The sequence below is a fragment of the Perca fluviatilis genome, chromosome 24 (assembly GCF_010015445.1).
Source record: "Perca fluviatilis chromosome 24, GENO_Pfluv_1.0, whole genome shotgun sequence".
Taxonomy (NCBI): domain Eukaryota; kingdom Metazoa; phylum Chordata; class Actinopteri; order Perciformes; family Percidae; genus Perca; species Perca fluviatilis.
The window spans coordinates 16,596,075-16,608,989 of record NC_053135.1 but is presented as its reverse complement, the minus strand read 5'-3'; the positions used below and the strand labels follow the sequence as shown (position 1 = coordinate 16,608,989).

At 40.9% G+C, this 12,915-nt stretch overlaps 2 protein-coding genes across 6 annotated transcripts in view; one reads left to right on the top strand and one right to left on the bottom strand.

Moving 5' to 3' along the window:
• Nucleotides 1-12,915, bottom strand: part of LOC120554234 (zinc finger protein 501-like) — a 223,975-nt gene that overhangs the window by 3,682 nt on the left and 207,378 nt on the right. Inside the window, exon 4 of one of the 5 annotated variants that reach the window (XM_039792997.1) lies at nt 1,793-1,796. The exons of 3 other annotated variants lie outside the window; for them this stretch is intronic. In XM_039792997.1, the coding sequence (XP_039648931.1) occupies nt 1,793-1,796 (4 nt within the window). Of the gene's footprint in view, nt 1-1,792; nt 1,797-9,853; nt 10,147-12,915 lie in introns of those variants that run through there. One more of the 5 variants, XM_039792992.1, reaches the window with a different exon arrangement.
• Nucleotides 1-12,915, top strand: part of LOC120554212 (gastrula zinc finger protein XlCGF57.1-like) — a 443,376-nt gene that overhangs the window by 245,146 nt on the left and 185,315 nt on the right. The gene's annotated exons all lie outside the window — the stretch shown is intronic.

Here is a 12,915-nt window from a genome sequence, read left to right as displayed (position 1 = left end):
TTTATTTATATATATATATATTTTTTTTTTTATAAAAAAAAAAAAACTCTATGTAGAAGAACACTTACTGAAATATGAATACACGTAGCTACACAGATAACGAGGCAGTAAAACCCATGACAGTTTAGCAAGCTACAGAATAGTTTTAAGTTACGTTCTGGGCCCCACACACACACAAGTCCGAAAACGGGGAAAGGAATGATAAAGAAAAAAAGTCTGTTTACAGCTTCCAGGTATGAATGTGTAACTGTGTGAATGTGATCAGGGTGTTCCTGCTAAAGAGAGGCCTCCTCTCAGTGAACCTTCCCTGAATAAATAATAGGGGTGTAAGAAAAAAATCAATAAACTTGAGTATCATGATATTTTATTTTGCAATACCGTATTAAATATATAATACTATATAAAAATATTCATGTAAGACCCCAATATATCGCCTTATGCACAGTAACGAAATATATTGCAATATATTGAATCGTGATCCATGTATCGTATCGCCAGAGTCTTGCCAATACACAGCCCTAATAAATAAAAGGTTCAAAATAAAAATAAAATGTATAGTGAACACCTTTCTTTTAATACAGCCATGGTGCACTAGACCAGCGGCCCCCAGCCCCTCCTCCCTGAAGTAGTGCATGCGTGACAGCGCCAACGATTCACTACAGGCTCAGAGGCTGATAGGAGCACTCTGCTTGCAGTGTTGTAGCTTCCCCTGGGAAAATGAACAAGAATTAACTTTGGATAGCCTTAGTGTACTATGATTCAACAGTGTTGAGATTTATAACAACATGTAACTTTCTGTGTGGATCATAGTAGGCCATGATTTTTAGTAGGGATCCACCGATACTGTTTTTTCAAGGCCGATACCGATTATTAGTAGTTAATGAAACCGATAACCGATATTTGGAACCAATATGCATTTGCAGTGAAAATGAAAATCTTTAGGTCAAAATTAAAAGGTGCTCTCCGTTTGTGGAGCCTGGGCTGTCTACAGAGACCGCTTTTTTTTTTACAGTGTGTTCAGGGGACAGGCAGCTCGCGGATAGTGAGGAGAGGTTTGCTGTATGGGACGAAAAATGTTGTAGCCTAAAAAACGCGTCACATCACTTAGAACACCTTTAAGATTCTTACAAACTCCAACACAAAACTTTGTTTAAATGCTTTGAGCAATTATTTAATAAATCAGAAACTTATAACATAATAGTTTTCGCTAGAAAAAAAATTGGTGCCCGTCATGTGACCTGTAGGGTTTCATTTTACCGGTCATATGAGGAAAATAAGTATTTGAACACCCTGCTATTTTGCAAGTTCTCCCACTTAGAAATCATGGAGGGGTCTGAAATTGTCATCGTAGGTGCATGTCCACTGTGAGAGACATAATTTAAAAAAAAAAGAAATCCAGAAATCACAATGTATGATTTAACTATTTATTTGTATACAGCTACAAATAAGTATTTGAACACCTGAGAAAATCAATGTTAATATTTGGTACAGTAGCCTTTGTTTGCAATTACAGAGGTCAAACGTTTCCTGTAGTTTTTCACCAAGTTTGCACACACTGCAGGAGGGATTTTGGCCCACTCCTCCACACAGATCTTCTCTAGATCAGTCAGGTTTCTGGGCTGTCGCTGAGAAACACAGAGTTTGAGCTCCCTCCAAAGATTCTCTATTGGGTTTAGGTCTGGAGACTGGCTAGGCCACTCCAGAACCTTGATATGCTTCTTACAGAGCCACTCCTTGGTTATCCTGGCTGTGTGCTTCGGGTCATTGTCATGTTGGAAGACCCAGCCTCGACCCATCTTCAATGCTCTAACTGAGGGAAGGAGGTTGTTCCCCAAAATCTCGCAATACATGGCCCCGGTCATCCTCTCCTTAATACAGTGCAGTCGCCCTGTCCCATGTGCAGAAAAACACCCCCAAAGCATGATGCTACCACCCCCATGCTTCACAGTAGGGATGGTGTTCTTGGGATGGTACTCCTCATTCTTCTTCCTCCAAACACGGTTAGTGGAATTATGACCAAAAAGTTATATTTTGGTCTCATCTGACCACATGACTTTCTCCCATGACTCCTCTGGATCATCCAAATGGTCATTGGCAAACTTAAGACGGGCCTTGACATGTGCTGGTTTAAGCAGGGGAACCTTCCGTGCCATGCATGATTTCAAACCATGACGTCTTAGTGTATTACCAACAGTAACCTTGGAAACGGTAGTCCCAGCTCTTTTCAGGTCATTGACCAGCTCCTCCCGTGTAGTCTGATTCTTACCGATTGTATGGGGTGGACAGGTGTCTTTATGCAGCTAACGACCTCAAACAGGTGCATCTAATTTAGGATAATAAATGGAGTGGAGGTGGACATTTTAAAGGCAGACTAACAGGTCTTTGAGGGTCAGAATTCTAGCTGATAGACAGGTGTTCAAATACTTATTTGCAGCTGTATCATACAAATAAATAGTTAAAAAAACCAAAATCATACATTGTGATTTCTGGATTATTTTTTTTTGATTATGTCTCTCACAGTGGACATGCACCTACGATGACAATTTCAGATCCCTCCATGATTTCCAAGTGGGAGAACATAATATATGTATATATATATATATAATATATATATATATATTATTTATATATTAGGGCTGGGCGATATGGCCTAAAAATAAAATCCCCGATAAAAAAAATAAAATCCGATTTAAATTGATTTCTCTCTCCCTCTACTTAAAATCAATCTGCAGATGACAAAGAAAATGTTCAAAACAACTTTTATTTTGTTTACTCACACACACACATGGGGCATGTATACCATTATGATTATTTGAGTTTTTTTTTGGGGCTATATATTCAACAACAAAACGGATGCGTGAGGTAAAGCTGTTTTCACACATACAGGTGGTAATTCACTTCTCGTTCCTCGCTAAAAGTTCAAATCATTTTAACGTTATTGCGCAACCTTGCCCCTATTTTCACCTGTTGCTGAGTAACGTACGTTAACATCCCGTGGTCTCTTGAATGTAGCATACCTGTAGCAAGCTCCTTCGTAGCGATAAAAACAAACGTCGAAGCGGAGCTCCGTGCTACAGAGCGGCGATTGCAAGTTGTTTAAGCCGCTACAGACCTCCGTCATAGCTCGGTTGTATCAGCAGCAATTAGTAGATGTGTTGAGCCGCAACAGAGTTCCTCAACACCGCCTCTGGTGCCCCGCATGGTGCTCCTTCAAGGGGTGATAGAATGCAAAACTGATTTTACCCTGTCATAGTTGAATAACGACAATTCGGTGGGTAAATAGGACATGCATAGTAGAAGCTCAAAGTCCCATTGACACCCCTTTACTATGAAAATCTCATATTTTGAAGCTGCCGCTGAAAACGGGCGAATCCCAACAAAGCTGGAAGTTGCCGTCAACCTCCCAAAAACCGGAACCTTTGTCAGCCCATGGGTGCATTAAGAGAACGGTCACGCCCCAACATTTACATAGGCTACACAACTGACCTGAGATCAGGTAGTCTTCCGAATCTAGGTCGCGCAGATCTCTGCTATTCCATTACAAAATTCACTTCTGAAACTTTTTTATGCGAGAAATCAACTATGTAAGGCTCAAATATGGGCCACTTTACGAAAATGGATGGCTAATTGCAAATTTTGTCCGACTGTGTGTCGGAATTCAGCGCCGGTGCTGCCTGTGTTGTTGCCTCGCCGCCCGACCTGCCTTCCTTCACAGACCCCGGCCTGCTATGAGGTACTTGGAGCTCCGTCACGACTGGCAGCCCACAGCACTCCATACCTGCGCAAAGTCACCAGTTTTTGGTGGTGTAACAAGCTCGCTGACCGCGGGCCATTTAGCTAGCAGGAAGAGGGGAGCTGCAGGCCGGGGTCTGTGGAGGAAGGCAGGCCGGGCAGTGAGGCAGCAACACAGGCAGCACCGGCAGCTGAACTCCGACACACAGTCTTACCAAATTTGCAATAAGCCATCAATTTTCGTAAAACGTCCCATATTTGAGCTTTATAGTTGATAGCTCATTCTGAATATTCATGAGCATACCATATTTGGAAGAAAAGCTCTTGTTCCAAATAGAGCCATATTCATAGGGTAGTTAAGGGCCTAATAAAATAGCATTCGGGCAGTTTTCAGCCCAACCAATGTTACATACCCCATTAGGAGACCTTAAGGAACAGTGTAAAATGCCCTATATAATCATTCTATCACCCCTTTCAGGTCAGCTGTAGCTGGTGGTTCAGTTACCGAGAATAGGTGACTCTCAGCCGGGGACAGTGCACCGCGAGGGGCCGGTCATTTCGGCGGAGATTGCAGATAAGTAAGTAATGAAACGACTGGTTAAGAAAATAATTAATTTTAGTCCCTGTCGCTGCCATGTTGTTTGTGTATCTCTATGGCAAACGCGCAGGGGGAGGGATGAGCCCGTTCGAGCTAACGTGGAGCCCCAGGGGGGCGGCCCCCCGGAAAAAATATCCACGTTAAATAAATAGATAAAATCCGTTTATCGCCCAGCCCTAATACATATACATATATATATATACACACACACAAAAACCCACACACACACACACACACACACACACACACACACACACACACACACACACACACACACACACACACACACACACACACACACATACTAGGGGTGGTACGGTTCACAAAACCCACGGTTTTGTATCACGGTTTTAGGGTCACGGTTTTCAGTTCTTGTTATTTTTTCTTTTAATCTTTAACACTCCAGAATATACTTCAGCATATGATATATAGCTAGAATTAGCATATTGAATGCATGTTGCACAAAACATGCACACAGTGGCAGTTCTATATATTGTTTTATTTCATCATAGGTACCATGATATCCAAAATGTTCCCACACACCAGACTATAAAGCGGCGGCGCGCGCATCCTACAGCTCTGGGCAGCCTCTCTCCCACTTGACATTTCTGCACGTGGACGTGACCTGCAGCGGCACCCCACTCCAGCCGAGGGTCGGACCGGTGTCTCTCAAAATCTGACGAAAATCTTTTAAACTGACCTTTGTCGATCTGAAATGAAGACAGATTCAGCAACTGCATGGCCTATTTCTCGCTTAAAATGTTTTCAGAAACACGTTTCGGTGAACTATTTTAGTACAATATGAGATCGTACTCTGAACGAGCCGCCATGACAGCCTATTTTGAAATTAGGGACCAGCCAGACCCATGTGACGCGATCGTCCAATCAGCTGCCATGGGTTGCGTTTGTCACGCCCATCCCGCATGTCATTTCCAGTTAGTGTTTTAACATTAGGTGTATAAAGTGGGCACTACGGCAGTAAGAGGTTAGTGCAGCTTAACAGTGTACTGACGAACCGTGCGGTACACACATGCTGCGAACCGAGACTAGCGAACCGAGCGGTTCGGGTGTTTTTTCATAAACCGTACCACCCCTAATACACATACATACATATACACAGAAACCGGTCTAGCTTTCCTTTGCTTAGTAGGAAAAGAGTTGTAGAGGCAGTATTTTTATCAGTATTAGACTATGGTGATGTAATCTATAGGCATGCAGCTACATCTACATTGAAACAATTAGACTCTGTTTATCATTCCGCCCTTAGATTTATCACTAGTGATAGTTATAATACACTGTGTTCCTATAGTAAGGCTGGCTGGTCCTCTCTTTCCTTGAGGCACAGTTACTACTGGCACTTGTTTGTTTTTAAAGCCATTAGTGTAAACTTCCTCTCTATATCTCCTCCCTATTACATTGGAATCTTGGTTTCTATCAAACCAGATCCAACAACTGGCTCACACTTAAGGTCCCTTGCGCGCGCTCGGATCTTGGTAAAACGGCCTTTTTCTTCGACGCCCCTAGCACATGGAACGCTCCGCAACAAACTCTGAGGTTAAACGTACTCCCATCTGCTACGGTTTTTAAACATTTGGTGTTTAAACGCTGCTCTTTAAATTGCAAGTTTTTAGTTTTGCTTAGGTTTATTTGTCATTGCAACTGTGTTTTGTGTGGAATTCTTGATGTAAACTCGTCGTCAGGGAAAATGAGGGGAAACCTCAATGCCCTTCGAGTATAAATAAAGGTTAAATAAAAAATAAAAAAATATGGGAAAAGTTCCGGTCAAATATTTTCCATGTTTATTGCGCTTTAAAACAATTCATAGGCAGGCTATATAAGAATAATATCATCAAGGGATGTAGATTTATACTATTTTTATTAAAATGTAGGCTACTTGCTATAGGCAGAGAGGGCAAAAGAATTAAATCAATGCATATAATTGTGCTGATCTGCATTCAAATAGGCATATTTTCCAATCGCTAGGCTGAGGAAATAAAATTATACAAACTACAGTACAAACAAACTGGCTCATAAAATGATCAAGTGCAGACTAGAATAAAAATAATTGTAAAACAAGTGTCTCTCTGCTACTCGTGATGCGCATAAGCCCCTGCGGAGTTTTGATGCAGTTCTGCAGGGAGAAGCCTCTCTCTGCAGGCGGGTTTTACACAGGCTACTTTGGCCAGTTTGACCCACGCGTAATCCCAATAAGAACCTCGCAGGCTGTTGAGAAAGTCAAGCCTCCCTAACCGCAAGAGCGAGAGCTGTAATCGTATATATGGCATCTCAATGTGTGTCTGTGGCATTATCGTTAATGAGAGGGGCTGTAGCTGGCGCCGACCTGTTCTCGCTGGCAATTTCTTTTCATTTACGCTGGACCGGCCGGTGCCTGGTTTTATAAAGTAATTTATCATATTTCCCTGTTTCGCCAAAGCTTTGGCTTTGACTTTCCTGCTTGTTTGTTGTAAACCTAAGTAAGTCTACTGCATTCAATCAGAGCGAGAACGCAACATGTAGTTTTTCCCTTATCACATACAGTACAGGCCAAAAGTTTGGACACACCTTCTCATTCAATGCGTTTCCTTTATTTTCATGACTGTTTACATTGTAGATTCTCACTGAAGGCATCAAAACTATGAAAGAACACATGTGGAATTATGTACTTAACAAAAGAGTGTGAAATAACTGAAAACAGGCCTTATATTTTAGATTCCTCAAAGTAGCCACCCTTTGCTTTTTTGATAGGGCTGCAAACCCTTGGTGTTCTCTCAATGAGCTTCATGAGGTAGTCACCTGAAATGGTTTTCACTTCACAGGTGTGCCTTGTCAGGGTTAATTAGTGGAATTTTTTCCCTTATTAATGGGGTTGGGACCATCAGTTGTGTTGTGCAGAAGTCAGGTTGATACACAGCAGACAGCCCTATTGGACAACTGTTAGAATTCCTATTATGGTAAGAACCAATCAGCTAAGTAAAGAGAAACGAGTGGCCATCACTACTTTAACAAATGAAGGTCAGTCAGTCCGGAAAATTGCGAAAACTTTGAATGTGTCCCCAAGTGCAGTTGCAAAAACCATCAAGCGCTACAATGAAACTGGCTCACATGAGGACCGCCCCAGGAAAGGAAGACCAAGAGTCACCTCTGCTGCTGAGGATAAGTTCATCCGAGTCACCGGGCTCAGAAATCGCAAGTTAACAGCAGCTCAGATTAGAGACCGGATGAATGCCACACAGAGTTGTAGCCGCAGACACATCTCTAGAACAACTGTTAAGAGGAGACTGCGCAAATCAGGCCTTCATGGTCAAGTAGCTGCTAGGAAACCACTGCTAAGGAGAGGCAACAAGCAGAAGAGATTTGTTTGGGCCAAGAAACACAAGGAATGGACATTAGACCAGTGGAAATCTGTGCTTTAGTCTGATGAGTCCAAATTTGAGATCTTTGGTTCCAACCGCCGTGTCTTTGTGCGACGCAGAAAAGGTGAACGGATGGATTCTACATGCCTGGTTCCCACCGTGTAGCATGGAGGAGGAGGTGTGATGGTGTGGGGGTGCTTTGCTGGTGACACTGTTGGGGATTTATTCAAAATTGAAGGCATACTGAACCATTATGGCTACCACAGCATCCTGCAGCAACATGCCATCCCATCTGGTTTGCATTTAGTTGGACCATCATTTATTTTTCAACAGGACAATGACCCCAAACACACCTCCAGGCTGTGTAAGGGTTATTTGACCAAGAAGGAGAGTGATGGAGTGCTGCGCCAGATGACCTGGCCTCCACAGTCACCGGACCTGAACCCAATCGAGATGGTTTGGGGTGAGCTGGACCGCAGAGTGAAGGCAAAAGGGCCAACAAGTGCTAAGCATCTCTGGGAACTCCTTCAAGACTGTTGGAAAACCATTTCAGGTGACTACCTCTTGAAGCTCATCAAGAGAATGCCAAGAGTGTGCAAAGCAGTAATCAGAGCAAACGGTGGCTACTTTGAAGAATCTAAAATATAAGACATGTTTTCAGTTAGAACAGATTTCTTTCCATAATGTTTATGGAAAGGATCCCTTCAGAGATAGACCTTTAAAACCTCTGAGACTTCTGTTCAACCAGAAAACAGCTCTGAAGTCACTAGCTCTAAACCCACCAGACTCCATTTAAAAAAGCGATACTTTTAGCGTACATAGAGCCAACATATTTTCACATGTAAAATCGGTAAACTATGTGTTTATTTCAACCATAACTTGTTGTGATGGTTGGAAAAGTGGAAAGACAACTCAAACCGGCTTTTCATAGTTTTATCTTGTTTCCGTCGACTTAGAATGAAGTGTATTTTACGATGCTAAAAAAAAAAATGATGATGGAGTCTGGTGGGTTTAGCGAACGCAATTTTGCGGATTTTTTTTATGTTTTAAAAAGGATTTACTTGCAATCTTCATTCTTTCTAAACATCACTCAGTATTTTGATATCAGGAATTATAGGATGTATTTTATAAATAATATATAATATAATATAATAAATGTCCAGGCCCAGGCACTGAGCTCTGAATAGGAAAAAAAGGCATGGTACTTTCAAAATACTGCTTTGTTCTAATTGACAACAATATCAGAGAAGGCCAAAATCATCAGTGTGTCTGAAAACACCCTGTGACACCAGAGAGATTATTAAGTACTCGTATCGGTACCCAAATGTAAAGCCACTTTCCGACCAAGTAGTCACAGGAACGTAGTTATAGGAAAAGTCCACTTCTAAGCTGATTTACTAACTACTCTCCCCCAAAACCGTTTTTTTTTAATTTGCATTCGCACTGGCCAAGTGGCCATAGGGACTGGTAGGAGGAGTAAGGGAGTGATGCAAGCACGGCAACGGTCTTTATGGCGTTAAAATCAGAAAACAAATACACCCAAAAAAGTATGAACTAAATACTAAATCTAATGTATATAGCATGTTGGTCATAATTTAAATACCTCATGTGCTAAGCAGTTAAAAATTGCTTAGCACATGAGGTATTATAAAAAAAAAATGGGGTGCGGAGAGGGTCCAAGCAGCAGGTGCAGGACCTGAGCTGTCCAACAGTATCATTTAAGTTTTGAGGTCAATTTTTACACACACACACACACACACACACACACACACACACACACACACACACACACACACACACACACACACACACAAATCTCTCAGACGTTATATTTAGTTTACAACCCAGTGTTTACTTAGCTAAGTACGCCAGGCCAGAAACATAGTTTCTTTAAATTGCTAAAAAAATGTCACGTAGTGCAGTAGAAAGTAGCAGAAGCTGCATCTCGAGTTAGTTGAGTAAATGTAGCCTACTTAGTTACGTTGCACCACTTTACAAATAATGTGAAGAGTCTTCAAAAAGCCTCATAAACACAACAACTTGTTAGCAGCTGAGCTAGCTGCTAGCTAACAGACTGTGTGGGTGGTTTAGCTAACGTTAGCTTAACACGGAGCACATCATTAGCCAAGACATTTCCCGCAGGAGGGAAAAAAAAAGAAAACCAACCAACCTGCTTCTCCCAGCAGCTTCATGTCGGAGTTTAAAACCACCTCCAGTAACGCCAGTTCTTCGTTGGCAATCGATGTTCTCTTCATATCCGGATGTTGTTGACTCGAAATCTCCAATCAAATGTCCTCGAGTCGCAGAGTCAATATGTTTCACTTTCCTAAATCCGGATATTTCCCTCTGATCGAGTCAAAGATGACTAGATAATACGCTCCGTACTAATTATTAGTATCCGTATTTACGCTCAGCCGACATGCTAACGCAGACACACACACGCTAACTGTCTTCAGTCAAGAGCAGCCAACACCCGGAAACACAAACACAACTTCCGCTGGCTTTCAGAATTAAAGCCTTTTAAAAGACCTTTGAGTTATATGGCGGTCGGCATCGTTTTAGAAGTCGATTCTAACCAGTGTCACTTCAGATAACATATGATCAGTGGTGGAATGTAACTAAGTACATTTACTCAAGTACTGTAGTTGTGCAATTTTGAGGTACTTGTTCTTTAGAATTCTCATTTTCAGTTACTTTCTACTTGTATTCCACTACATTCCAGAGGGACTTTTTACTGCATTACATTTATCTGACAGATTCTGACCATTGAAAAAAAATATAATCAACTAATAAAAAATGATGTATATTTATAGATTAAAACTACTCAGCAGCATATAAAGTCGTTAGAATGAGCGCCACCTTTACCAGCTGCAACATTAGTGATGAAAATGTGAATGCGTCAATCATTATAATAAAGCAATATTATATATATTACTCTGCAGAATGAGTACTTTCACTTTTGGCTTAAAGTTTATTTTGATGCCGATGCTTTTGTAGGAGCCACATGTTTATATTTTGGTAAAGATGTTTATGTTGGCATGACATATTACTTAAGGTATGATATTATTTAATTGATTGAAAGAGCTGCTTAATTCATTTCACATAATGTTTCTTTGTCTCTCTCTGCTCTTTGAAAAGATATCACACCATAGTGTGCCACAACATTAATGACATTTTAACATGTCATTTAAGGACATGTCTCCATGACATCATAGATTCCATGAGGACGGCCCAACAGCTGAAACCATCAGTTCATTGATCAACTAGTCGACTGACAGAAAATTTATGTGAAACTATTTTGATGGTTGAAGTAATTTTTTTTAAATGTAAAAACCCTTTAATAATGTATTGAAACAATGTTGAGGTTTGGACGCTTGGTTGGACAAATGAACAAATGTTGTGAAGGTGTCACAATATAAATATAAAGAAAAAATATAATATAATATACAATTTAATTGCAATACGAAATATAACAGGATCATAACAACAACTTCTGGGTAATTGTTCGTACCCTGAAATGACGTGGGTTCCTTTTGCAGCTGGTAAAGGTGGCGCTCATTTTAATAAATTGATTTTATTAACTTTGGATAATCTCTAAAGTAACTAAAGCTGTCCGATAAATGTAATGCAGTACAATATTTCCCTCTGAGATGTGGAGTAGAAGTACAAATTATGATTAAATGGAAATACCTCCATTATACTTAAGTCAGTATTTGATTTAAATGTACTTACAGTATCTCACAAAAGTGAGTACACCCCTCACATTTGATAAATATTTCATTATATCTTTTAATGGGACAACACTGAAGAAATTACACTTTGCTGCAATGTAAAGTGTACAGCTTGTATAACAGTGTAAATGTGCTGTCCCCTCAAAATAACTCAACACACAGCCATTAATGTCTAAACCGCTGGCAACAAAAGTCAGTACACCCCTATGTTAAATTCCCATAGAGGCAGGCAGATTTTTATTTTTAAAGGCCAGTTATTTCATGGATCCAGGATACTATGCATCCTGATAAAGTTCCCTTGGCCTTTGGAATTAAAATAGCCACACATCATCCCACTCCCTTCACCATATACCCCCACATCATCACATACCCTTCACCATACCTAGAGATTGGCATGGGGTACTTTCCATAAAATCATCTCTCAATGCAAATCAAACCAGCTATTAGGCTAACCAACATAAAACCATGCCAATCTCTAGTTACGGTGAAGGGTATGCAGACCTGCCAACCTTGAAAAACTTTTTTGAGTAGCAACTTACTGATTTATTGTCGAAGTTCTGGTTCATGAACACGGCGGCACGCACGCGGAATAAATGTGCCATTAAATGTCAAATCTGTATACATTTTAAACCCTAGAAAATAATTATGTTCAAGTAGGCTACTTGAATTAAATAAAACATTTTATTTAAAATTATCGGATCGGATATAATCCAATAAAATAAAATATATTACACTGCATAATGAGCACTTTTACTTTTGGTACTTTAAGTAGATTTTGATAATACTTTTGTACGATTACATAGGGAAGATGTTGAATGCAGGACTTGTAACGGACAAGTCATTTGTAACTCTACAACATTGTTTTTTCTACTTTTACTGCGATACATGTCGTGCATGAACACCTACAGCAGTGTATAACACTGAAAACACACAGCTCAGTTCAGCGTTTCCTTGCAGCTCTGCTACAGTAGCAGCGAACCTTTGACGTTACCTGCCGGTCACATCGTCTCTAAACAGTCCTCTCACTGCGAAGTCATGCACGGATCAACAGATGTTAAGAGTCCGGCGGCTGCTCGCTCTGTTTGTTACGCACACTGAGCAGATTGATGCGCCCACAGAGCCATTAGGCTCGTTCGAGATGAACTGCGCCTCGCCTGTAAAGTAGACGAGAGCAGGCGGCAGCAGCCGGGGGCGGGGACAAAAGTCCGCTCTCAAGTCGGACAGTTTTCCAGCTGACTCCAGCAGCCTTCAGGCTGAACAGGAAGTGACACAAACACTGTGGTCCGGTCGGGTCCGATTTAATAAAATGTTATCAGACCCATATATCAGCTCCTACACAGTCTCCAGTTGGTTTTATTATGACAGAGTAGCTGTCAAAATTCTTTACATGTGATCTGTTGCTGATTTTAATAAACAACAGACTGTAGATGATCAGTAATCTGAACAGATTTAGTCTCTCTGACTTCTAAACATAACTATCAGCCACACAGCATGTGTTCTG